Here is a 27,076-nt window from a genome sequence, read left to right on the forward strand (position 1 = left end):
TTGTAAAGTCTCAATTTCGTTTTTGTTCTTTCTAATATAACATTTTTTTTTTGATTTTTGAAAAAAGAAGAAATCTTAAAATATTTATTTATCAGTTGTGAAATCAAAAATGGGATGTTCATTATATCAAACCTTCTTTATTATACTCGTTTTAATTACTTTTTGTATATCAATACTAACTACGTTTACATTTATATTTGATAATATACCTAATGAATATGATCGTTTTTCAGCAAGAAATGTTTGTTATTATTATTTTATTGATATAATGAATAATAACCTCATTAGTTACTCAACGGTTATCACAATACAATAACATGTTCAAGTAATCCATTCAAAAATAAATATACTTTTTCATATTCTCTTGGCACAAAATATCAATATAGTTGTCCAATGAGTTTATCAACAATTATTAAATTAAGTATTAGTTGTTTGTTATGTATGGCAGTAAGTATATTGATTATTTATTGTGTTATTATAAAGAAGATATCTTCAATGTGTATTATTGTTTGTTTCTTTTTAAATTCTATCAATATTAGATAATATAAATAATAGTAAGGTAATGCTTTGTTGTATTCTAAATACAATGTATTCATTATATTGTGAATTCTTTTTTATTCATGAGGAAATTGAAGGAAGATATTTCTGTGAAACACTAAGAACAACCCAATGGCAATCACCTGTTTCTAATTTCAAATGTCACACATATCGTTATACAGTCTTTTCCATACTTCACACTACAACAGTTGTATCATTAATGGTATGTGGTATTTCATCTAGTTTTTATATTAAAGATTACAAAGAACAACAATACCTAAACAAGAAAATAGAAAATGATGAAAAAGAAAAAGAGCATAAATTTACTGAAAATGAGACATATCAAAATGATGTGTTAGTTAATTTCGAAGAATTAGCAAATAATAAACATAATGTAAAACCAGGAGAAGTTGATTTTTCTCAACTAACTTATAATTAAATGAACATTCTTACTTAAAATTCTGTTTTATTTTAATTAATATATTTATACAATTTTTATAATGAAAATTTATATAAACTTCTTAATTAATGAAAAAAGAAATTAATTGATATAGCTCAATTACTTATTTATTTAGCAAGTGAAAGTGCAACTTCCATCATTTGTGTAAATTTAGTTCTTCTTTCTTCTGCTGTCATTTTTTCACCACTTCCATAACAAAGATCAGAAATAGTTAACATACAAAGTGCTTGTTTACGTGCTCTTGCTGCAATCATATAAAGAGCAGCTGCTTCCATTTCTACAGCAAGTACTCCCATCTTTTTCCATGCTCCTGAGTGATCTCCATCATCATAGAAATAATTAGCAGAATAAATATTTCCTACCTTATATCTATATCCAAGTTTTTCAGCTGCATCAACTGCTTCTCTGCAAAGTTGGAAATCAGCAATACATGAGTATTTACCTGGAATATCATATTGTCTTTCAAAATTGGAATCATAACATGCTCCCATTCCAATAACAATATCTCCAAGTTTTAAACTTTCATCAAAAGCTCCAGCAGAACCAATTCTAATAATTCTCTTTACTCCATAGAAATTAAATAATTCATATGCATAAATTCCAATAGATGGCATACCCATACCATGAGCTTGAACTGATAACTTCACTCCCTTGTAATATCCAGTATATCCTACTGCTCCTCTAACACTATTATATTGAACAACATCAGTCAAATAAGTGTCTGCAAGAAGTTTTACTCTTAATGGATCACCAGCCATAAGGACAGTTTCAGCAATCTCTCCGTATTTAGCACCATTATGTGGAGTTGGACAATGTTCAGCCATGGTAATGAATAAACTTTTTTAAGTAAAAAGACCCTTTTATTCTCAATTGGAATATCAAAGAACCAAACAGAATTTAGGCGACAATTCTTATTAATCCCCATTCATCGGGAAATTAGGATTTAATATTTTTAAGTAGAAAAAGAGTATATTCGATCGAATGGATGTAGAAGAGTGAAGTTCTGATTAGAATAATCTCTTTCTTACTTATTGAAAGAATGAAGAAGTGTTATTAAAATTATGTTATTTAATAAAAGTAAATATTTGATTATTTATAAAATTTCCACAATTTTATTTTCATCCACTAATTTTTCATTAGAAGAAATTTAAATTAATTAATTATCCCAACGTTCTGTTGGGCTCTGGTAAAGTGATGAATTGAGGCATTTGTCTGATTTCTTTGAAGACAAATATACATCTTCCTGATTACTTTTTTTAAAAAGAAGAAAAAAAAACAAAGAGGGTATTTGAAAGAATGATAAATAAATTTATAAAATTCTTTTAGTAAATTTCATACGTACCATCATTAAATATATGAACATCATTTGGAATCATTTTCACAGGAACTTCAACAACACCATCTTCTCTTATTATATAATTTTTCATCCATATCTCTTTTCCCCAACATGCACCTGAACCAGGAATTGGGGATACTTTAAATCTCATTGCATCATCATGTCTAACAAATGAAACAAAACAACACTTATGCTCTGGTATTATTTCAACTGAATTTATCGATGAACCTCCAAGTGTGTTGATGACATCTTCTTTAGTTTTCCATGATGATGGAATATCACAAAATATGATAACATTTGTTTTAACTACAACAAAATGAGCTGATTGTTTAATTGAAAGTTAAACAAACACAAACTTAGTTTTGTTTCATTTTTCTTTTGTGGAATAGGAGGTTGTAAGACAATTTCATCTAATTCTTTTTGCATCATTTTTTTATTAATTTTATGTACATCGTTAGTTATTACTTTTGTATTAGCATTAGTATGGAAAAGAAATTCACTCGACTGTTCAAAAAGGTCATTGTCTTCTTTTCTTGGAGAAGGACTGTCACAACTATTACTACTGCCTTCTTTTATTTCATTAAATGCTCGAAACTCTAGTTCATTCATTCTTTTTTGTTGAGCTTGTCTTTTATTTATTCTACTTGATTTTAAATAGAAGGGTGTTTTATTTAATTGATTTGTTTTTTGTTCAGAGTCATCTTTTACACTAGTCTCAGGAAATGTGTATGCTCTATCGTCTTTAAAAAAGGCTCTTCTTTTTGATAAACTTCTCCTTCTATCTGAATAACTATCCCTTCTTTCTGAGAAATTATACTTTCTGGGAGATGTACGTCTTCTAGAAAAGGATCTTGAACTCCTTTTTCTTGACCTACTGATAGACCTCGAATGGTAACGATTTCTTGAATTTTCCCAACGAGGAAGTAGTCCAAAGTTTTTATCTCTTGAGCCACTTCGAGAATATGATCTTTCTCTAGATCTGTTTCTTGAATTTCTACTGTCAAAACTTTGAGAAGAGTAATAATGATTTACGGAAAGAGAATTACTTCTTGAATAACGGTATGTGTCAAAGTTATTTGTTTTGTGGTAGTTATTTCTTGTGAAATTATCATTACTATTTGGAAGTAAAGCCACTTTAGGATTATTAAATTTTGGTAAAAGAGAACGTTTATTAATTTGTTGGTTTAAAGATGTTTCATCAGAAGATGAGTCTATATTGATAATTTCTGCTGAAGTAATTGTTTTTTTATTGATAAAACTGTTTGTATTTGGAAGAAACTTTTGTGTTGATCCATAATTAGAGAATTGGTAAATTGATGAAGAGACTAATGACTCTAATTCTTCACATAAAGTTTTTTCAAATACTTTTAATGTTTTCCACTTTCTAATGGTTGCTAGAAGTTGTTGTTTCTGAATATCTCTACACATAGACACTGATGTAATAATTTCAAGTAACCTAAATGAAAATTGTTTAATAAATTGCAATGTTAGAAATATATCTGTTTTATTTGTTTTGTCACATAGACAGTCAATTATGTCAATTACAATAGGTCTATAAGTTGGCCATATTGATCGTGTAAATTCTTCAAGGCGGAACACAACACTCGGAATCTTGTTATGAATTTCTATAAGAAATGAAAATTCTTAATGAACAAACATTTGTTGATTGGTAACAAAGATGAATCACTTCTTTGATAAGTTGTTGTGATATTTGTGGAAATAAAGAGGTTATTTGTTGAAGCTTATCTTGAAGGGTTTTATCAACCTCCATTAAAATTACTTTTTGATTTTTTAGATTATAAAAATTATTTTTTGATAAACAAAGTCAAAAAAAATGTCAATTATTAGATATATCCATTATTGAATATTATGAATATTGAGAATTGATTATTTCACTTTCTTCAATATGCTCTATTGGTGTAATAGAGTTCATTTCTAACATACTCGCATTAGACTGTTCTTCTTCTAATGTGTTGCCAGAATTGAATGTGTAAAATATTAAGTCTTTCATGTTTTTTATAATTATTGTTCGTAGGATTTTGGAAAAGTCTAATTGTAATTTCAGTGCTTTTAATCTTTTTACTGATTCTTTGTGTATTAATCAATTTATTGATAATATAATAGGTATTATTTCTACATATATTAATTCTCTATTATTTCTTAATTTCTCTTGTAATTCTTTGTATTTATTTATTTTATGTAATTTAATTCTAAATTATTATCTTGACATATAACTACATCTATAATATATCCTTTCTTTTCTGTAATATTTTGATATTATATCTTATATTCTAGCATGGAAAGAATGGTCACTAACCAATAAATCTTTATTGTAAGTTATAACCATTTCATCATTATTAATACATTTAGGAGGAATATTAAAATCAATTGAATCAAATTCATTAAAATGTGTAATTAATAAGTGTTTAAATATTTGTTTACAAACATAATCATGTTTTAATATTTGATTCTTCTTCATTACATCCTAACAAGATATGATTAATAGATGCTATTGTGTTATGACAATGTTTACAATATTTTAAAGCATCATTTTGGAGTATTTTTTGCTTTAATATTTCCTGTCATACTTACTCCTTCTTGCATTTTTACTATTTGGAGGAATGCATTTCTTTTTATGTTTAATGACCTCCATGTGGCTACTGTTAATTTCTTATCATTGAAAGTGCCATTTGCACATCTTATATATTCACCACATTTCTTTTCTTTCTTTTAAATATCTATCATTCAATTCATTATTTACCCATTCAATTACTTCCTTTACATTGTGCTTTCTTTCATTTAATTCTATTACATTCATTAATTCATTAAAATTAATATTCTTACCAAATGCTTTCTTCATTCTTTTAATTATTCCATTTGGATTTTCTTTTATTATTTCTATCATTTCTCCTATTTCTGTGCTTGATCTCTACTTATATTTTAAATATATTCCTAATAATTATTTAGCACATTCATCTCTTGCTGACATTAATCCTAATCCCAATTCATTTATTTTAACATATAATCTACTTTTTGGGATATTTCTACCGTATAATTGGAGTTGTATTAATGATTTTCTTATTTGTTTATCTATCTTCTCCAATTCTCCTAGTTTCCATGGGACAATACTAAATCCATATCTTAATTTGGAGATTATATCACTATTAATCTTTCTTATTGTATTGAGGCTGCTGTACTTCATAGTATTTAATGATGATAAAATAGAAGATACATCATTTAATATTCTTGTACAGTATTTATTGATATTTACTTTATCTCTTATTTCAATACAGACCGAAGGTGGCACGTCTGAAATACCACACACAAACCGTAGTACAAATTCAAACTTCGACTTTCCTAGCCATTATCTGGTTATGACGGTGTATTTGAATTAGAAATGCATTAGGGAATGCTGCAAAGGGTGTAGCAAGATATTATGATAGAATATTACATGGTGTAATATATGGAACTACTAAAGTGCTTTTAAGACTAAAAGAAGATTAAACATAGTAATACAGTAGTAATGAAATGATCCCTTCTCCCATTCATAAAATAAGAAAAATGAAATTCCTTAAAATTAAGGCAGAAAATAAACAAAAGAATAAAAAATGAATTAAGCAGAAAAAGTTTGAAAAACCTTAATAAGAAAAAATAAAAGAAGTAATTTTAACATTTTGCAAGAAAAAGCTAAATGATAAGTTAAACAAAAAGATTACTCTTTTTAAATAGCTCATGGATTAATCTCCACTAAACTAGGAAGAATAGATAAAAATTCTATTAATACTTAATTAATTACTTTTTATCTTTATTAAATTAATTTAATTGAATTAATATTGATAAAACAAGAAAATTCAAATCACAAAAGATGAAATAACAACAATAAAACAGAATTGAGTCTTCTTCTCTTCAATTTTTTTTTGTTATTTTTTAACAAAAATGAAAAAACACAAAAAATAAAACAAACTAATTATAGAAAATAACAATATTATAATTTTATTATTATTATATTATTAATATTATTATATATTTATTGTTATTGTAAAAATGATAAAAATAACATTTATTTAAAATAATGATGAAATAATGATTGACTTGATGTGTTAATAACGTGTATTAACTATTTAAACATTCATATTTTGAACTTATAAACATCAAATTAAATTAAAATGGAAGAGTTAAATATCAAGAATAACCATTTGATTAAAGAAGTAGTAGAAATACTTCCAAACATTCAACAATCAATTGATGATACTACTAAGAATTATCAATATTATATAGGAAGTATTAAAAATGAAGTATTTAGAATAAAACCAGATGAAACATACTCAGAAGCTATTAAAAGAGGAGAAGGAATATTTGATGGGATTGACGAAATAGAAAAAAGAAGAAAAGTGGTGATAGAAAAAAGTCAAGAAGCAATCAACCAAATAGAAATAATGAAGAATAAAATGTCAAGAATCATAGAAGAATGTAAATCAGATGAAGAAACACTAGGTAAAACACGGAATGAATTAATAGATAAAATCATTTCAATTGAAGAAATGATAATGAAAAACAAAATAATAAAAACACCAGAAGAAAAAGATACAATCACCTCAGAATTTAATAAGAAGAAAGAAGAATGGGAAAAGCATTACAGTGATTATTTAGAAAGAAGAGAGAAGAAGAAGAAAGAAAGATACAAGAGCAGGAGAAGAAGATACAAGAAGGAGAAAGATTGAGAATAATAAGAGAAATAAACACAATGGAAGAAATGTTACAAATAGAAGAATGGACAAACAGAAAAAAGAATATCAAATATACTATTTGATTCAGATATTGATGATTGGAATCAAGGTACATCAGTATTTGATCAAAGAATAATGAATAAAGAACATATAATAATTATTATTGAAGATGAAGAAGGAAATAAATTTGGAGGATATGTTAATGAGAAAATTGATAAAGTTAATAGTTATATAAATGATTCAAAATCATTCTTATTTTCATTAAAATCAAAAGGAAGAATTGAAGAAATGATGAAATATGATATTAAAAATCCCCACAAAATTCATTTTGGTTATTTAATAAATACGATTTTTATTTGTTTTCATTTGGATGGAGTGGTGATATTCATGTTTTAAAAGAAAATAATAAAACATATTCATATTGTTATCAAGATTCATTTTCATATAAAGGAATATCAAATGCACTTTGTGGAAAACTATATCCAAATCTTTTCACACCAAAACGATTCATAGTAATTGAAATGAAATGAATCAATCTTGATTTATTGAAAATGAACTAAAAAAGAATAAAAACAAATCAATGAAGAATATAAACATTTCATTCATCTGCCAATGAATCAAATGGTAAATTAAAAATGGAGATAATTCAATGTTGATTTATTTTATTTCATTTAATGAAATTTTCACACCCAATGAGAGTGTTTTTAATAAATAAGAAAATCAATAAGAATGAAATAGAAATAAAATGAATAAATAAATAATTTATTTGTATTATTTCATTGAATTAATTCATTATGAATCAAATGAATAAAATAATAGATATAAGAAGAATGAGGATCAAATAAATGATAAAATACATCAACATATTTATTTTATTATTTTATCATCAATTATTCTTCATGATTTTATTTCTAAGACATTTTTCCAATGAAGGGAAATACAACAAATTTTAATGACATGGTTATTGAGCAATCATAATGTGTATTGTAAAGAAAATCAAACAAAACATAGAAATCTAAAGTTGTACAATAAAAAAATTAAATGTCAATAACAATAACAATAAACGGCAAAGAAACAATAATATTAGTGAATGAAATACAAAAGAAAAAGGATTAGAAGACGAAAGACACAAAGAAAAACAAATAAAAAACAAGATAAAGACGGGTACGAAAAAATCAAAGAAATAATGCATCTAAATAATTTACAAAAAAGAAAAAAGATGCAAAATAATTTGCATCCATAGAATATTCCATTTATTATATTTTGCTCCTAAAAATAAATAAAAAATAAAAAGTATGATAAATACAGAATATATAAATATTTATGTTTATATTTTATATTCATTTCTATTTTGTATGAAATATTAATGAAATAGATGATTTGATGAATCATATTTAATTATTTTTATTATTTTTATTCTTTTATTTATATGTTATTTATCTATCGTATTTTTATATATTTATTTCTCTGTTTATATTATTTATATCATTGTGTTATTCTTATTATCTATATATTATTATATTATTATATTCTTCTTATTTTATTATTTTTTATGTTTATATTATTTAGATTTTCTTATTGTTATTCTTTTCTATTTAAATGTATTTGTTTATTTGTTTATTCATCTTATTCATCTTTTATATTCTTATCATTTATATCTACTTTCATTTTATATTTATTCTCTTTTGATTTATATTAATATTAATTTTATCTTTTATACTTTGATTTATTTATTATATCATTGATTATCATTTCTCCTTTTATTTATCATTTATTCTTATTATTCTTTTGTTTTATATTCTATATCATATATTCATATCATTTTCATTTATATTTTATCACTTATTATATGTTATAATAACATAACACATATGATTGAATATATAATAAACATCATGATGAAATTATACATATAAATAATAAACATAAAAAAGAGTAAAATATTTTCAACAATAAAACAATACCAATTATTTTACATCATTAAATTAGACACTGTTATTGAATATTTCTAATTTTTACAATAAAAGTACACTTTTTATTTCTTCTTTTATTATCTATTCTATTTTATTACTCTTTATCTTCTTTCTTTTTATATTCTCTCCTTTCTACTTTTATTCTTTCTTCATCTTCTTCTACTTCTTACTTTCTTTTTATTCTTTTATATCTTTCTCTTCTTTTTTCTATTATTTGCTTTTTTTTCGTTGCCTGTCGTTTCCATCAGGCATATTCTTTAAATTTATTGTTTCATTGTTAAGTCGTATTGTTCATTCAATATTGTCATTCTTCCATTTTGTATAATTATTCAAATATTTTTTATTTATATTAAAAATTTGTTTGTAGTGCTTGATATTTGATATTTCCCTCACTTTATAAATGCAATAAAATATACAAAACTCAAAAATCTTAACATTTATTTCTATTCATATAAATCTAATAATAGAATATCTAATAATAATTTTTTGTTTTAAAAAAAAATTAGAAAATTGTTATAAGAAGATTAACAAGATTAGTGCAAGAAAATATTTAAAAAAGAGGAATAGATAAAATCTTATTAGTATAAATGGGGTTTTCACCACAAAAATCAACGTTAGAATCTTATTTTCAAATTAGACGAGATTGTAATTCGGATAAAGATATTTCCTATATTCCATTAGCAGAAAGACAACGCCCTAAAAGATTAGAAGACATCATAGGACAAGAGAGTGCAATTGGTATTGGAACACCATTTAACTCAATGATTTTAAATGACAGCCTTCAGTCAACTATTTTATTTGGACCACCAGGAAGTGGTAAAACAACAATTGCAAGAATTATTAAAAATACATCAAAGTCATTCTTTGTTCAAATATCATCAGTAACAACTTCAAAAGAAGAATTAAAAAATGTTATTGAACAAGCAAAAGAACGAAAAAAAAGAGAGAAAAAAGATACTATTTTATTTGTAGATGAAATTCATACATTAAATAAACTACAACAAGACATTTTTCTTCCAGCAATAGAAAATGGATCAATCATACTTGTTGGGGCAACAACAGAAAATCCATCATTTCAATTAAATAATGCATTAATGAGTCGTTGTAATTTAGTAATTCTTAAGAGACTTGAAAATGAAAGTATTAATAAAATAATAAAAAAAGCAATTAAAGAAGAATATCAAAATAATAAATTTGTCATTGATGAATCAGGTATTAATATAATTTCAAAATATGCTGATGGAGATGCAAGAAATGGTTTAAATTGTTTAGAATTTATTTTTAATTATTTTAATAATTTAAGTGAAGAAGAATTAAACGAAATAATAAAAAGTAATGAAAGTGATAATACTACAATAGTAATAGATGAAAATGATTGTATTGTACCAAAAGAAAGAGAATTAGAAAATATTGAATTTTCATATCAACCAATAGAAGAACCAAAAGAAATTCATATAACACTTACTTCTGAAATTATTTCAAAATTCCTTCAGAAACAAAACTTTCAATATGACAAAAGTGGTGAAGATCATTATAATACTATTAGTGCATTCCATAAAAGTATGAGAGGTGGTGATGAAAATGCTGCAATATATTGGTTAGGAAGAATGATATTTAGTGGAGAAAATCCAAAATATATTGCAAGAAGAATGATTCGATTTGCCACAGAAGATATTGGACTAGCAGATACCAACGCAATGGTTGTAGCAATGAATACATTTCAATCTGTAGAAATATTAGGATATCCTGAGTGTAAAACTGTTCTTGCAGAATGTTGTTTATATTTGACTCGAGCAAAAAAATCAACAGCAGTGTATAAAGCTACATTAACACTTAAAAAAATGGTTAAAGAACAACCTAATTATGTTGTTCCTATTAGAGTAAATATAATTTCTGAACACCCAACTGAAACAAAACAAAACCAGTCATTTCTTCCTGATAAATTAGCTTTTAACAAAGTAATTGAATATGATAGATTTACTAAACCAATAAACAAAGATACAATTCAACCATCAACACCTAAATTATTTCAATAAATGTAATAATTCTATTAAATTTAATAAAAATTAACTAATTTATGTATTTCTAAAAAAAAAAAAAGAAAAAAACTTAAAAAACTTAAAATTCATTTTAATAATGACAAGAGATCCTATTAATAATGGTGCTGTTTATGAAAAATATAAATTCACACAAACACTTAATGAAGTAACTGTTACTGTTACATACCCATCACCAATTAAAGGAAAAGACGTTAATTGTAAAATTACTAATGATGAATTATTCCTTCAAATAAAAGGAGAAACATTTATTAATGGAAAATTAAGTAAATTAGTTAAAAAAAATGATTGTTGTTGGACTATAGAAGATAAAACTACTGTAGTGATTGACTTAGCTAAACAAAAAACAATGGATTGGTGGAGTTGTGTTATTATTGGAGATGAAGAAATTGATACTAAAAAAATAAAAGCAGAAACAGTAGGAGATGTTAATGAATTAGATGGTGACACTAAAGAATTAGTACAAAAAATGATGTTTGATCAACACCAAAAAGAATTAGGTCTTCCAACCTCAGATGAAATTGATAAAATGAAGGCATTTGAAAAATTTAAAACACAACATCCCGAGATGGATTTTAGTAATGCAAAGATGATGAATTGAGAACTTTTTGAAACTGATTAAAAGATTGTGTTTTTTTGTTTAACTCTTCATCTTTCTTTTTTTCCTTTTTATTTAATTTTTTTTGTCTAAAATTAACAATATAACTATTTTAAACTATATCAAAATTATATTAAAACTATAAATAAAAAATAAAAAAAATTAAAATAAGATAATAAAAAACCTAAAAAAAAAAGAAAAGAAACAAAAAAATCAAAAAAAGTTTTTCATGGGAGCAAAACACTCTAAAATTGTTGCTATTCCAATCAACTTCTCTGCCACTCCTTCGGCTGCTGAACAAGAGCCTTTCCAAACTATTAATGAAGTCGCTAGCCATATTAATGAAATGCTACAAAAGATGACAAATTATAAAGCAAAAGAAACTGAAATTAGAGCAGCAATTGCAACTCCATCACCAGAGACAGAAGAAGCTGCATGGAAAGCAATTATACCTCAAGTCCAAACGATTAATTCATTTTTTGAATATAGTAGAAGTATGAAAACAGAAGTAGTTAAATCTCTAAGACTAATCTGTAAATTAAATGGAAATGATAGTGTTACTCAATATCAAGCTGTTACTGTCAAATTAATGGAATTAATAGATTTTGCTGTTCAATTTGATAATAAGAAATTAGCTAATCCTGGTCTTCAAAATGATTTTAGTTATTACAGAAGGTCAGTTGGTAAAATGAAACAAAAACATCGTGAAGATGTTGTTTTAAGAGATGAAGTAACAAATCAAATTTCTATGTTCTTTGCTTTTGCTGCACCAATGATTCTTTGCTTATGTGAAGCATTAAATGAAGATATTAAAAATGGGTTAAGTTTAGATAATTTAGGAGATTGGCTTCGAACTGTTGCTTATTCTTGTTGTGTAGAAGCACAAAAACATGGATCAAATGGTATTCAGTTATTACGAATTATGACTGGATGTATCTTATTGTATGATACAGTTGTTCCAACTGGTGCTTTTAGTACAAAAGGAAAATTCAATGTTTGTTTTTTATTATATATAATAGTTTATTAATGATAACACTTATATTAAAATGTAGGTACTTGAATGTGTTAGAACATTACAAACTTACCAAGAAGAAGAAGTTGCTTTATTGGCTAATTCTCTTAAGTATTCAACTAAACATTTTAATGACGAAGATACTCCAAAAAACATTAAAGTCCTCTTATTGTGATTTGTAAAAGTTGTTTGGTGGTGAAAAACGGTTTTATTTTTTTAAAAAATAAAAAAGAAAAAATAAAAAAAGATTTGTTTCAAAATTTTTAATGATTTTAAATAAAAATTACCAAATTGAATTAGAAATTAAAGATTGAACTAGATTTCATGATAAATTGTTAAATAGATAAACTAAGAATATCATATGGATCTATCTAAAGGAGCATCAAATGATGCTCGTAAACAAAGAGAAGTACGAGATAAAAAAGCTGAATGTAATAGTCAATTATTAGTATTAGCAGCTGCATGTGGAGCTCAAATACGATTAAGAAAAACAAAAAAATCAAGTTATGCAAAAAAAGTATATATTTCAGATGATGTGTATTTTAATAAACGATATGACCAAAATAAAATTTTAGAAATTGCTGTAATATTTGAATGTGTTGTTAGAAAAATGTGGAGTGATGCAAGAAAAAATTCAAATAGTGAAATTATTATTGAAAAAAAGCAGTTTGATACAATAAAAAATGAAAAAGAAATTAAAGACTTAATAAACGGTAAATTAGATATTTTAACAAATGATGAAAAATTAGTTGGATGTAATAATTTATGGAATGATAAACCAAGTATTAATAGTGTTGATACTCCTTTTTCTTTTAAAACAAATGAATTCTTAAGAAAAAGAAAAAACAGAAATAGAGAATCTGCTTTTAATTCATTTCTTTCATGGATTCTTATTGAAAAAGGAATTAAATTAATATGTCGTATTTCTTCACAAAAAGTAACTTCAAAAACTATGAATTTTTATTTATGGAAGTCTTATAAACTACCAAATGGAAATAATATTAGTGAGTCTTATCTTACATCAATTACTGACAAATGTCGTAGACTTCTTAACTCTTCTTTTAAAAATACTAATTGTTATATTCTTTCTCAAGAAACTCTTAATGATGCACAATTAACTCCTGATGAAATTAAACTTATTGGATATACTTATGTAAAAGTTGATTCTTCAGTTTTTGATAGTTCTATAACTGACAAATCTGATGAAATTACAATTGATCAAATCCATTTTGACAATGGAATGCTTCATTCTTTAGGCTTCTAATTATTTTGTTTTATTATTTGTTTGTGGAATTTATTTAATTCTTATTTAAAACTGATTCAATTGAATTATTCTTCATCTTCTTCAACTTCTTCGTATTCATATTCATCATCATCACCTTCTTCCTCATCACCGTTTTCTTCTTCATTTTGAGCATTTTTCAGTGCGGTTAAGAACCCTTGAGATAGTTCAATGAACCTACTATAGTCTTCAGAATTAGAACAATCTTCTTTCCATTTCCAAATAGCATCTTCACTAACAACTTCATTTTCATGAAGAGCATGAAGAATATAAATAAAAGTTGGTTCAAAGTATTTAAAGTCATCACAAAATTCACATAAATAAAATAAAATTTCAACTTGTTCGTCACAGTTTGTTGTAAATTTTTCAAGAATTTCCCAAGAAGTGTCTAATGATTTTAATTGTTCTAAAGTTGTTTTTGTTCCATTTGGATCTCCAATAAGTAAAAATGCTTCAATAATAGCAGAAACTGTTTCACTCATTGAATAATTAAAAGTAGCTTTTAAAGAAGTAATTTGAGTTAATAGCATATGTTTTTCATGATTAACAAAATAAGCTTCAATAAACCTTTTAACAGTACTTCTAAATACACTAAATGGTTGTTGTTTATCTTCATCTATACTATTTTGTTCTTCATCATCACTATCATTATCAATTAAATTAATACGAGCACTGCCACTTCTTAATAAACTAGAAGCATTATGTTTTTGTACACGAGAAGTAAATAATTGGTCATTAGGTTTAGTAGATTTTTCAATACCATCTTTACCAAAAATAGTATTTTCACATAAATATTTTTGAGAAACAATTGCATCATCTTCAATAATACAATTATTTCCAATAACTGATGAAATAATTTGTACATTTTTTCCTATTGTTGTTCCATTAAATATTTGAGAATCTTCAATACTACTACCTTCTCCAACAATACAATCAGAACAAATTACTGAATTGTTTAATGTTGTATTTATTCCAATTGTAGTTCTTTCACATAATAATACATTTTTGGATTTTTGTAATATTTTTAATGGAACTTTAGATGATGCATGACTTACAACATTATGACCATACATATTATAATCATATCCAAAAACATTAAGATCAGTTGTATATGGATATCCATGTCTTTGTAACATTTCTGTTGATACTTTTCTAAATGTAGCAATATCTCTAATACGAACAGAATATTCATTATCTTTAGCAATATAACAATGTAATTTAAAATTTGTAATATCATTCTCTAATATTCTTGGATAAAACATTTCAGGGAATTCATTCATATCACAATTATCTGCATCACTAAATAATGATAATCCTTGTCTTGTAAAAATAAATACACCTGTTTCCATAAAATCTCCATGAACTTCAATTTTTGGTGTTTCTTTATTTAATGATAAACGAAGATAATATGGTCTATTTGTTTTTTCTATTTTTCTATCATCTACTTTAAGTATTCTATTTGTTAATCCATCTATTATAACTATTGTTTTATCATCATCTGACCTTGATTCATTAACAATATGATTCTTTCTATATACTACTGTTACTACATGTCCATCTCTACAATTTTGTCTATGAAATTGTAAAATTGGATCAAGTTGTAATGTAGTAATAACATCTCCTTTAATAACAATAAGTTCATCTGATTCTAATTGAGAATTTTCTGATATTTGTCTTATAATTTCCCCAGAACTTTTAGTTTCATCACACACAATAAATTGAACTACTTTTGATTTATATCTGTTTTGAATAATTGTACTAATCTTAATCTTATTCTCTAAATTACATGCAATAAATATTTGTTCAACATTTTGTGTTAATAAATGGTCAATGATATATAAAATTAATGGAGTGTTTAATATCATTAATAATGACGCATTACACTCCATATCAGTTATTTCATTCTCTACTAAAATTACTGCTTGTCTTTTAGTTGGAACTTCTAAAGTCATTTTGGTTTTTTAAAGTCTCAAAAAAAAACTTTTCTTCTTTTTATTTTTTTTTAGGGTTTTTTCTTATTTTTTATAACCCTATTTTTGAGGTTTTTAACTAATTATAACAAAAATTTGTTTTACTTAAAAATTGTTTTTTTATTTTTATTTTTTATTTTTTTGAGGTAACAAAAATTAAAAAAAAAAATTAGATTGAATTAAAAGATTTTTTCTTTTCATTTTATTCTTTTCAAATGAACATATTTAATTTTTCATGGGGAGTTTCATATGAAAATGAGTTTAAAGAATACCTTGACCAAAGTATTGTTGCAAGAGATTGGATGGACATTTATTCTCCTTTAAATTCATTACTTAGAATTATAAATGAAAAAAAAGAAATTATAGAAATTCCACATCAAAGTTTATTTTTTGAAGCACTTCTTAAAGCTGCTGACCAAAATATGCCACAAGCAGTACATGGAGTTGTATTAGATATTATTATTTCATATTTTAAAAGATATTCACAAAACCAAATGAAAGAATATATTCAACTTTTTCTTCCAATTATTCTTCTTATGGGTAAAACAGCTTTACCCCAAATACGAGGAAGGTGTATTGAAATAATAGACAAATTTCTATTAAACAATAATGATTTTACATTGTCTTTATTAGAACCATTAGTTTCATGTTTTGCATCAAGTTTACTCCAACCAGTGAATGGGTTACAAGAAAAAGCATTAATTTTATTTCAAAAATTATATGACCAATACAATTTGGAATTTGAACAAGAAATGTGGTTACATCTCTGTATTACACCACATACAAGAGAAGGACTTTTAAAGTTTATAAATTTAAAGAAGTATCAAATTAATTTTAATAATATTAAGGAACAAACACTATGTGATGGGTTATGTGAAATGTTATTAAATCAAAATACATTAGTTATTAAACAAACACTTGATTTAATGAATGAACAATTAAAATTAAATAAAGTTAATATAAGTAGTGATTGTAAAAGAAAATTAATTCAAGTAGTTATTAAATTAGTAACATTTAATGATAGTGGAATAACACAAAGACTAACTCAATATCTTATTGGAGAAAATGATTCACAATATTTTGAATTACATGTTAAAGATATATTCATTAAATCAATTTATGAAATTTTACAACGAGACTTTACTGACACAGGGTCATCATCAGAATGTACTAAAATGTTTTCTGCTATTATTAAAAATAAACTATTATCAAATGTTATTGGAAATACTCTCACATTACCTTTAATGAATTTGTTTATTAAAATTAATTTAAATAAACAAAATGTTGAACAAAGTAATATACTAATTGAAATGTTAAAAAATGCTCAAATAGATGAACTTATAAAACATTTAAATTCAATGGAATTTAATGAAAAAATAGTGTTTGTAATGTATTATATTCCATCTGAAGAACAAAAAAGTCAGTATATTACTATAGCATTATCATTATTTAAAACTTTAATTAATGATTATTTTCAAAAACAACTAAATGCTACTGACATTAGTGTATTAGAATCAGCATTAATAATAATTAAAAAAACTGTTTCATCACTTCATGATAATTTAAATATAGAACTACCAATTCTAGATTCATTAGAACCATTTAAAAAACAATTAACATTAATACAAACAATATTTGGAGAACGTGAAGTAAAAGCATTGAATAATTTATTAAGTGTTATTCTTACTTTTGCTACAATTACAACAAATGAAGAATTTCATTATCAATTAAATCAAATACTTCTTAATAGTATTTTATCTTCTTCAAATATTGCTCCTGCATTAGTTTGTTGTAGACTTTTCTTTAGATTAACAAAACAATCCAAAATTTATTTATCATCTTCTCAAGAAGTTGTATCATTTTTATGGAAAAATGTTTCTAGTGCAGAACAGTTTTTACCAATAATTGTTTCACTTTTAGCATCAAATGCTGAAGCATTACCATTTAGTGCTCTTCAAGACGTAATAGATTATGAACGTTTATTAATTTGTATGCACATGAATAAATTTTATCAAAAAATTATAAATACAAACCAAATGAAATGTATTATTTATTCATTATTAAAATCAGATGAACGTTATTTTAAAGTTGCACGTGATTGGTTTTTATTTTTAATGTCACATGATGCAACACTTTTTATTTCTATTGTAATGGGAGTATTAAATGGTAAAGATGAAATGATTATAGAAAATGTTGATGCTGTTGGTTCTAATGAAGAACCATCTTCTACTATCCAAAACAAAGAAGAAACAAAACTAATCACTAAAAACTCAACAACTCAAATTAAAAGAGAATTAAGATTCTTAACATATTTTACACAAATTATTAATGCTGATATTCCAGGTTGTTTTGACCTTTTATTAACAACAGAAATTAATGATGAAATGAAATCTTTATTAGTCATTTATCCATTTCCAAGAACACTTATTAATACACCAATACATATAATATTAATGATAATAGAAAGAATATGTGTAGTTAGAGAAAGTGTTAAAGCTGCAGATTTATTAATTATTCTCTTTACTAGATATGAACATTCTGAAATACTTCATTCATTTTCTCAACATATTTTAACTGCTATTAGTGTTCCAATAAAATCTCATTCACTACAACCAATTTTTCATTCAAAATTATTAATTTTAACAAGAACTTTAGTTCGTTCTACACCAGCATTAATTCAAACTTCATTGGATACAATGGATGCAATTCCGTTAGATGTTTTAATTGATCCAGAAATATTTACTGATTTTTCTCTTAATTCTCCAAAAGAAAATTTACCAATCTTAGCAACCAAAACATTACCAGAAATATTTTTAAAAGTACCATCTATGATGAAATCAAATTCTGATGCATTTTATAGTGATGTTATTAGATTAATTGGAATAATTACTCAATTAGTACATCGTATCTTTAGAGAGTATCCAGTTAATAAAGAGTCATCAAATAATATTACTTTTTTAGCTCCAATGTTTAATATTCAAAAAAAAGAAGATAACCAACATTTCTTCAAACCCCTTCTTTTTGGATTATTTTCAATGGTGAGTGAATTATATCAACAATTACCTCGTATTCAAATTAAAGAAGTTCATGATATAATAGAAGATGACTTAGCATTTTTAATGGAAGAAGTATTTTTTGTATTTCCAGACTCTCTTTTAGAACACACAGCAACAACTCAAGAACATAGAAAAATGTTTTCAAGTCTCTTTCTTAAATTTACTTCTAATCCTATCAATTTATATATTTCAACTTTATGTTCTTTATTTAAATTAGGAAGAATACCTGCAGACTCTTTATTTGATTCTATTTCTCAAATACTTCCAATGGCAAATGGTGAAGAATTAAAAGAATTAGTTCCAGAACTTTTTAAATTCTTTTCTTTGTCAATAACTACTATTCAAAATCATTCAATAACTTCATTTTTAAGGGCTTTACGTTCATTAGTATCATGTTCTGAAATAAACAATCTTCCACCTCAAATTGTTGTAGCATCTCCTCAAATATTCCAATTATTTTATTTAGCAGTTCAAAAATTTACACTTCCAGATGACCTTAATTCATTTACATCAGATTTACTTCCATTAGCTATTTCATTAAAACCATCTGAAGCAAATCCATTACAAATATTTTCTGCAAATGTATCTTCATCTCTTTCATTACTTATTCCTCAATTAGAAACAATTCTTGAACAGAAAAATATTTCAATGGTTGAAGATGTGCTTCTTTCTTTACAACGTTCTGGTTTATTAACTGGAAAATGGAAAAATTTAGTAATAAGTACATTTAATGATAAAAACTTTTTTGTTTCTAATCCAAGTCGATTATCAAAATGGTTACCAATTATTTCTCTTGTTTATTCTCAACATCTTGACCAAGTATGGCAAAGTGCTAAAGGAAGTGGTAATGGAATAAAAGAAAGAGTAGATTGTATAGAAGCATATGAATTAAAAAAAGCTGCATTTGTAGTATTATGTGGTGATTGTTATACATTTGATAAAATAGCAAATGAATTACTAAAAAGAATTTTGAAAATTGTAGCATTATATCCTAAGTCTAATCAAGTACTTATAAACTCTTTCTTATTCTTAAGAGTTATTTATTGTAAGTGTTCATTTGTTATGACTCGACTACTATTAGGTCCAATTTTAGTTGAAGCCATTAGAATCATTAAAAATTATAAAGAATTTGAACCTAATGTCCTTTTAGAAATTCTTAAATTTATTGATATAGTAAATATTAATCCTTTAATTGATTTCGAACCTTTTAGATGGCTATTTACATTACCATTGTCTGGCGTTACAACAACACTTTCCCCTTTCTTCAACATAATTATTCCACTTCATCCTGAAAATTCAATTCAAACAGAACTAACTAGTATAACTCCAATAATTACATTAAGAAAAATATTATCACAAGAAGATGAAGTAGAATTACGAAGAGTTTTATCAAAATATAATGTTCTTTTACTTGATATGAAAAGAAGAAATTTACAATGGAAACCAGAAATTATTAATGATTTCTTAATGAATGATTTCATAGAATAACTTTTCATTAATTTAATTCATTCTCATCTCTTTTTTTTTTTCTCTTCTTATTATTTTTTTACACACTACAAAATCTCTTTTGTTATGAGCCGTTCTCTTATACAACAAATAGAATTCTACTTCTCTGATATAAACCTTTCCACTGACCTTTACCTCCAATCAAAAATGAATGCTGATGGAATGGTTCCTTTATCAGTTATTGAAGGATTTAAAATGATTAAACAATTCCATAAAACAACACCAGAAATTTGTGAAGAATTAAAACAATCTAATACCCTTCGTCTTTCAGAAGATCACCAATTAATTGGAAGAAAAAATTTACAACCAATTGCTCAGTTAGAAAAAAGAGGATTAAAAATAAAATGGATTCCATGCTCATTGAATGAAGAAGAAATCAAAGAGTGTTTGTCAGAATTTGGGGAGGTTGACCAAATCAAAATCAAATATATTCCAACAACTTTAACATTCAAAGGAACTATAGAAGTTTTATTTAAAAATGAAGCTACAGTTAATAAATTAAAAGAGATGGAAAAGGTTATGATTAAAGAAAAAGAAGTAATTGTTACCAAATGGAAAACACATACTTTATGGATAAGACTATTTCGTGGTAAAGAAAAAATAACAACTGTAAAAGGTATTGAAGATGAAAAAGATGGAAGTTTTGTATTTGAAATACCAAAAGGAAAAATACAGAAAATTCAAAAACTAAAAGATTTATCAATACAATATATCTCTCCAGATGAATATCTTTCTGTTCTTCATCAACGAAAAAGAAATTTAGAAATTAAACTTCAATAACAAAATATTATTTTTTGTTTTTTTTTATTAATAAAAATAAAATTAATCAAAAGACATTAATATTTTCAAAAATTGTTTTTCAAAACTAAAAAACAAAATAAAACAAAAGGATAAATATATCAACTCCATTCATAGTAAAATTGCTTTATTCAGATATTATTATTTTATTTTCTTTAATTATAAAACACAAAATGAACCTCATTTAAAAAAAAAACTTTCTTTAATAATTGGAAATAAGGAATTACTTTTTTTAACAATTGAAAAAGTTATTTTAATCTTATTTTCAACTAAAAAAATTAATAAATAGGAATAATAACGGCAAATAACTGCTTCTACACTCATTATTTTTTTTTTATTGAGTCACAATAAAAAAAGGTAAGAAATATTGAATAGAATTTTTAGTTATAAGACATTAACTAAGTTTTCTTTTACTTTATGAAACAATAAAAAAATTGTTCTTTATGAGTTTCATAACAAAAGATTTCTTTTAAAACATATTTTTTACTCATATTAGATAAATGATTATCAATGAAATGTTTTTTTTTGAGGTTTTATATTATAATTGAATAATCAACTAATTCTTATTTAATATACTTCAATTCATATTTCCTGTTTTTATTTTTAAACAATTAAAAGAATTATCATCACCAACAATAACAGTTTAGTCTAATAAGAATTAATAAATGATTGACTCTATTAACAAAAGACTATTTTTTAAAAAAGTATCTTGTGATGATTCTTTTAATAACTTTGATGAAATAAAACTATATTTAATTCGTTAATCTATTTAATAAACAATTCAAAAAACAATAAATTAATAATCGTTATTAAATCATATCTTTTTTTATAATTTAAAAATTCATTAAAGTAGTATTTTTTTTTAAATAATTGGAAACGTTTTAAATTCAATTAAAGGTAAAATAAATTAAAACAATAACTCTGCTTCTGATAAGAACTGCCATAAAAAAATCCTTCAAATGAATTTTTTAAATAACCATTCAATTTTTTATTAAAAAAACAAAGTAATTTTAGTTTAACAAAAAAAATTGAATAACTGAAAACCACATTCTATTACCTTTTCAAGAACAAAAGAAATTATTTGATGCTGTCAACAAACTCTTTTAATTCATCAGCAGATTTTCCAATAACACACCCATCACTTATCCTAGCTTCAATAATAGGTATTAATAACTCTAATTGTTTTTTAATGAAAACATTTCTATTCATTGCTGCTGGTTCACAACAAGAACAAACAAAACATTTCCAACGAGCTTTATTAGAAATAAATTGTTGAGGTGTTCCTAATGTAAGACATAAACGTTTATAACATTCAACACAAAAAGTAAATGGACAAAATGAACAATTGTATGTTTCTTCTTTCTTATAAAAACCACAACATAATGCACATTTTACATCGTTTTGCATTGGATTAGTATAATTGTATAATGGGTTATATATATTTTCTCCAGTTCCTTTTTTTAATAATTCAAGACATTCATCATTTAAAACTATTTGATGTTGCAATAATGAAACTCTCCACAATTTAATAATTTCATCTAAATGATTTTGACAAACATAAACATGAAGTGGTTGTAATATAGGAATTTCATTTTCAACAATAGCATTACAATTATCAATACAACATTGGTGTTCTTCTTTATTAACTTCTTCTTCTTCATGAGCTTCTAAATTTATTTGAGGTTTTTCAGAGTTTTTTATGTCTTCACAAGAAGCACCAACAATATCTTCTTTTATTTTATTTTCATCATTAACAATAGAACCTTCAACTAATGTTTTATTTTCTTCTTTAGACTCTTGAGGATAAATCTTAGAAGCTTCAGTTTTTTGTTCTTCTCCTCCTTCTCTTCTAAGAGATGTTTCTTTACCATAATTATTATTTTTTTCTGTTTCCATAAAAGTTGATTGATTTGGTTCAGCTGGAACAGTAATGGACTTTTCATTTTTTATTTTTTCATTTTTTTCTTCTCCAGTTGTAGGATTATTGTCACCATCATCTCTTGTTTCAGTTGAAGTATCAGTATCACTATTATGTTGATTAGATTCAGTGATAGTATCTTCGTCTTCAGCTTGTTTCTTTTGTTGAGGTAGTTGTACATCCGTTGTTTGGACTTCTCTTTTAATAGGAGTTGCTAAAAATGGTTAATATGATTCTCTAAAAAAAGAACTTTCCTCATAGTTAAAAATACATCAATGAAGACACAATAAAAATCAGAAGAACAAATTTTCTGATGATAGCTTTTAACAAAAACAAACGTGTTATTATATCTGAATATTTAGTTGCATGGAAAGTACATAATTGGTGATGACAACAATCATTTTTTAAGTTTACTTGACTTAATTTCGATGGTGATACTTCTAATGGACATGCCATTTTGTCACAATGTTCAATGCAACATTCCATTTGTTTCAACATATTATCAAAATCATTTTTACAAATTTTCCATTCACGTGGAATTGTGTTAATGAGCTCTTTTTTAATTTTTACTGTCCCTTGAATTTTAGATAAAGGAAATTCACCTTGGTTTTTGCATCCAGCAATGCAGCAACCTTTAAACATATTTTGAATTTAAAATTTTAAGATGATTATTTTTATGGAAAAAGATTCTGAAAAAATGAAAAGAGAAAAAAGGGAAAAAAGTGAAAAGAAAATAAAAATACGAAAAAAGAGAAGGGTAAAGTGAAATCTCTAAAAGATCTTCAAAAGAAAAAGAAAAAAAAAGAGAAAAATGGTTGAAAAGGAGAGCATTGTAGAGAAAATCGTGATTGTAGAAAAAGAAATATTAGAAAATTATTGTGCTATTGATCAATTGGATAAAAGAATAACGAATTATATTCGAGAAAGAATGAATGCGATTAATTCAGATGAAGATGATATAATACTTAAAAAAGCACAAACAAAACTTATCAAAAGTTATCGTGCTTTAAAATATGAACAAGATCATAACCCAAAACTACAACAACAACTAAAAGAAGTACATACTCAAACTCAAGAAATTGAACAAAAAGCAAAAATTATTAATGCAAAAGATGAAGATTATCATAAACATACATACAAACTTGCTAAAGTTGATTCAAAAATTTGTAGGTTACAAGATACTTTCATTTCTTTGTATACAAAAAAACTTAATTTACAAGGAAAAATTAATACATTGTTAGAACAAGAAAATTCATTAAATGAAGAAATTAACAAACTAAAAGAAGATAGTAAAACAATACAACAAACTATGGAACATAAAGAGACAGAATTAGATGATAAAAATAATGTAATTAATCAATTAAAAAATCAAGAAGAAGAAATTAGAGGAGATATTAGACAACTTCAGAGAGAAATTGATGAATTTCAAGAAGAACAAAAACAAATTCAAAAAGAATTTAATGAAGAACTTAACCAAATACGTACAACATTAGAAAATGAAAGAAAAAATAATAATAAGTTAATTGAACAACTTCAAACAGAAAAAGCCTCAGTAGAAGAAGAAACTACTATTATGCAACAAGAATTTCAAAAAAATGAAAAAGTTATAGAAGAAAAGACAATGTTTATTGAGCAAATGAAAAAGAAAATTGATGAATTAAAGAAAGAAGATAAACAAATAACAAAAGAAGTTGAAAAAGCAGAAAAAGATGTAAAAGTTGCTTTAAACAAACGTAAAGCTATTAATGATAGATTTAATGAACAAAATCATGACATTGAAATGAGAAGAAAAGAACTTGAATTTACAGGGATTAATAATGATAATCCTAATAAAGATTTAATTGGCTTTGATGACAACTTTCAACATCATATTCAAAAAACTCAAAAAGATGTTTTGTATGATAGACAAAAAACTGCTAATAAATTTGAAGTTTTACTTAATAGAGTTGAAGGAAAAAAAGTTACTGAAATAAATGAAGAAGAGGTTCAAAAAAGAGTTGAAGAAGAATTAAAACAAATTAATTCTGATAATAAAGTTTTAACTCCAATAATTTCTTCACCTAATGAATCAGAAGAAGAAGAGATGATTAATCCAAAAGTTCAAGCTCTTCAAGAAATTGAAGAAATTATAAAAACTAGTCCTATTCTTGAACGAGAACCTGAAGAGAAAATTAAAATGAAAGAACAAATTCAATTACTTCAACGAGAAAATGAATTAAAACAACATCAACTCCAAAAAGAAGAAGAATGTCTTATTAAAGAAGAAGAAAATAATCAAAAATTAAAAATGTCAGTTGAAGAAATTAATGAAAGAATATCTAAAATAGCTGACATTGTTGGTTTAAGTAGTACATCATCTTTTGATGTAGTAGTTGACAAAATAATGGAAATGAAAAAAGAATGTGATTGTTTAGAAAACAAAATCAAAGATTGAATAACATTTAATTGAATTTTTATTTGAGGAGATACATAATCATTTAAAAAGTTTTGATGTAACAGCATTTGATGATTTCTTTGGTTGATTGAAAGATGTTGTTGGAGATAATTGTAATCTTCTTTGTTGTGCTAAACGAATTTTTAATTCAGAAGAGTCACTGTTTTGAGATAAAGGAGAGGTTGATGTTACAAGACTTGGTGAAGAGTCAGATTGAGGTGATTTAGAAATTTCAACAGAATTTGGTTTTGATCTACATCCAATAACAAACGTAGGTTTTTGTTTCTTTTGAGATGAAGAAGTATATTGTTCATAGAATTGTTGTAAGAAAATAAGTTCTGGTTCTGGTAATGGAACTGGAACAGTTGAACCAGAAAATGTTAAATTAAGTTGAATAGTATTTGACACTTTTGATTTAAATGGATTTCTTATGTCAAGTGTTTTAGAATCAAAAGAAAGTGTATTACCATCAATAAAATATGTATGAAAAGATGCACGTGCAACAATGGTATGACCATAACTAGGATTAGAATTAATTAAACGAACTCGAATATTTATATCTCCTGCTAAAGGAATTGGTGGGTTAAATGATGCTTGAATATTATTTGTTAACTCTGAAAATATACAAGAATAACTAGGTGAAGAGGATATTAATGGTTGAATACAAATAAATGGTTTGTAATATTGATCAATACTAGAAATGTCTAATTCATATGATACATTATTTGTTCCTTGATCAGGTAATGGTCCAATAGAAAGTGTTTGTAGAAGATAAGTTGTTTGAACAAAATAAATTTGTTTTGATAACAATTCCCCAAAGTACTTAACATATCGAATTTGAGCTGGCATTGAAACTCCTTTATTTTTCATTGAACGAATAGAAGCAAAATGATCCAATGCATCTTGTGGAGTAGCACATAATTTTATGTACTGTAAAAATGAAGTAATAACAGTTCCTGTTCTTCCTCTTCCTGCAAGACAATGAACTACAACAACATTTGCAGGATCTTCAGTATAATATTTATACATATCATCAACAATATGACAAAGTACAATTAACGAGGGGTTATGATGATCAGGAAAAGGAAACCATTTTACATTATTGTGGAATGGTGTAGGGTCATATGGATTTTCTGTCAAATTATATACACGATAATGTCCTAAATGTTTTTGCTAAACGAATAAATATTTCTATTAAACGTAAGTCCATTTTATTAAAATGAAGTACAAACATTGAGTAACATAGCAACATCTACCATATTATTTCTATAATATGATTCAATGCCTTCAGCGGGATATCCCATGGCAATAATTCTAGGTTCAATGTATGTGAGATCTAAATCAAATCCATCTTCTTGGAATCTTCGTTTATCTTGAGACACTTGTCTTTTGACCAAGTTTAGCATTTGTTT

At 25.0% G+C, this 27,076-nt stretch overlaps 13 protein-coding genes across 13 annotated transcripts, besides 3 other annotated features; 8 read left to right on the forward strand and 5 right to left on the reverse strand.

Moving 5' to 3' along the window:
• Nucleotides 1-109: 109 nt before the first annotated feature.
• Nucleotides 110-976, forward strand: EHI_130950 (uncharacterized protein; the record flags this gene model as incomplete). Its single annotated transcript, XM_650460.1, has 3 exons — nt 110-241; nt 289-507; nt 560-976. The coding sequence occupies 3 exons, from the start codon at nt 110-112 to the stop codon at nt 974-976; spliced, it is 768 nt and encodes a 255-aa protein (XP_655552.1).
• Nucleotides 977-1,062: 86 nt separating this feature from the next.
• Nucleotides 1,063-1,821, reverse strand: EHI_130960 (purine nucleoside phosphorylase, putative; the record flags this gene model as incomplete). Its single annotated transcript, XM_650415.2, has 1 exon — nt 1,063-1,821. One exon carries the CDS (start codon nt 1,819-1,821, stop codon nt 1,105-1,107), a length of 717 nt encoding a protein of 238 aa, XP_655507.1. The 3' UTR covers nt 1,063-1,104.
• A 498-nt stretch (nt 1,822-2,319) lies between these two features.
• On the reverse strand, nt 2,320-4,104 carry EHI_130970 (uncharacterized protein; the record flags this gene model as incomplete). Its single annotated transcript, XM_650416.2, has 3 exons — nt 2,320-2,639; nt 2,690-3,944; nt 3,991-4,104. The coding sequence occupies 3 exons, from the start codon at nt 4,102-4,104 to the stop codon at nt 2,320-2,322; spliced, it is 1,689 nt and encodes a 562-aa protein (XP_655508.2).
• A 56-nt stretch (nt 4,105-4,160) lies between these two features.
• Nucleotides 4,161-5,624: a repeat region.
• Nucleotides 5,625-5,628: 4 nt separating this feature from the next.
• Nucleotides 5,629-6,136: a repeat region.
• Nucleotides 6,137-7,974: 1,838 nt separating this feature from the next.
• Nucleotides 7,975-8,275: a repeat region.
• A 1,345-nt stretch (nt 8,276-9,620) lies between these two features.
• EHI_130980 (AAA family ATPase, putative) lies at nt 9,621-11,069 on the forward strand (the record flags this gene model as incomplete). Its single annotated transcript, XM_650418.1, has 1 exon — nt 9,621-11,069. One exon carries the CDS (start codon nt 9,621-9,623, stop codon nt 11,067-11,069), a length of 1,449 nt encoding a protein of 482 aa, XP_655510.1.
• Nucleotides 11,070-11,169: 100 nt separating this feature from the next.
• Nucleotides 11,170-11,691, forward strand: EHI_130990 (nuclear movement protein, putative; the record flags this gene model as incomplete). Its single annotated transcript, XM_650419.1, has 1 exon — nt 11,170-11,691. One exon carries the CDS (start codon nt 11,170-11,172, stop codon nt 11,689-11,691), a length of 522 nt encoding a protein of 173 aa, XP_655511.1.
• A 226-nt stretch (nt 11,692-11,917) lies between these two features.
• EHI_131000 (uncharacterized protein) lies at nt 11,918-12,875 on the forward strand (the record flags this gene model as incomplete). The annotated part of the gene is made up of 2 exons (XM_650420.1): nt 11,918-12,682; nt 12,741-12,875. The coding sequence occupies 2 exons, from the start codon at nt 11,918-11,920 to the stop codon at nt 12,873-12,875; spliced, it is 900 nt and encodes a 299-aa protein (XP_655512.1).
• A 186-nt stretch (nt 12,876-13,061) lies between these two features.
• On the forward strand, nt 13,062-13,964 carry EHI_131010 (uncharacterized protein; the record flags this gene model as incomplete). Its single annotated transcript, XM_650421.1, has 1 exon — nt 13,062-13,964. One exon carries the CDS (start codon nt 13,062-13,064, stop codon nt 13,962-13,964), a length of 903 nt encoding a protein of 300 aa, XP_655513.1.
• Nucleotides 13,965-14,029: 65 nt separating this feature from the next.
• Nucleotides 14,030-15,934, reverse strand: EHI_131020 (translation initiation factor eIF-2B epsilon subunit, putative; the record flags this gene model as incomplete). The annotated part of the gene is made up of 1 exon (XM_650422.1): nt 14,030-15,934. One exon carries the CDS (start codon nt 15,932-15,934, stop codon nt 14,030-14,032), a length of 1,905 nt encoding a protein of 634 aa, XP_655514.1.
• Nucleotides 15,935-16,167: 233 nt separating this feature from the next.
• EHI_131030 (uncharacterized protein) lies at nt 16,168-20,496 on the forward strand (the record flags this gene model as incomplete). The annotated part of the gene is made up of 1 exon (XM_650423.1): nt 16,168-20,496. One exon carries the CDS (start codon nt 16,168-16,170, stop codon nt 20,494-20,496), a length of 4,329 nt encoding a protein of 1,442 aa, XP_655515.1.
• Nucleotides 20,497-20,580: 84 nt separating this feature from the next.
• On the forward strand, nt 20,581-21,311 carry EHI_131040 (La ribonucleoprotein, putative; the record flags this gene model as incomplete). Its single annotated transcript, XM_650424.2, has 1 exon — nt 20,581-21,311. The coding sequence occupies one exon, from the start codon at nt 20,581-20,583 to the stop codon at nt 21,292-21,294; it is 714 nt and encodes a 237-aa protein (XP_655516.1). The 3' UTR covers nt 21,295-21,311.
• Nucleotides 21,312-22,389: 1,078 nt separating this feature from the next.
• EHI_131050 (uncharacterized protein) lies at nt 22,390-23,872 on the reverse strand (the record flags this gene model as incomplete). The annotated part of the gene is made up of 2 exons (XM_650425.1): nt 22,390-23,444; nt 23,569-23,872. 2 exons carry the CDS (start codon nt 23,870-23,872, stop codon nt 22,390-22,392), a joined length of 1,359 nt encoding a protein of 452 aa, XP_655517.1.
• Nucleotides 23,873-24,041: 169 nt separating this feature from the next.
• Nucleotides 24,042-25,664, forward strand: EHI_131060 (uncharacterized protein; the record flags this gene model as incomplete). Its single annotated transcript, XM_650426.1, has 1 exon — nt 24,042-25,664. The coding sequence occupies one exon, from the start codon at nt 24,042-24,044 to the stop codon at nt 25,662-25,664; it is 1,623 nt and encodes a 540-aa protein (XP_655518.1).
• A 39-nt stretch (nt 25,665-25,703) lies between these two features.
• Nucleotides 25,704-27,070, reverse strand: EHI_131070 (Pten 3-phosphoinositide phosphatase, putative; the record flags this gene model as incomplete). The annotated part of the gene is made up of 2 exons (XM_650427.1): nt 25,704-26,837; nt 26,897-27,070. The coding sequence occupies 2 exons, from the start codon at nt 27,068-27,070 to the stop codon at nt 25,704-25,706; spliced, it is 1,308 nt and encodes a 435-aa protein (XP_655519.1).
• Between the last annotated feature and the right edge of the window lie 6 nt (nt 27,071-27,076).

This window comes from Entamoeba histolytica, genomic scaffold, assembly GCF_000208925.1.
Source record: "Entamoeba histolytica HM-1:IMSS scf_1104750518301 genomic scaffold, whole genome shotgun sequence".
NCBI lineage: Eukaryota > Evosea > Mastigamoebida > Endamoebidae > Entamoeba > Entamoeba histolytica.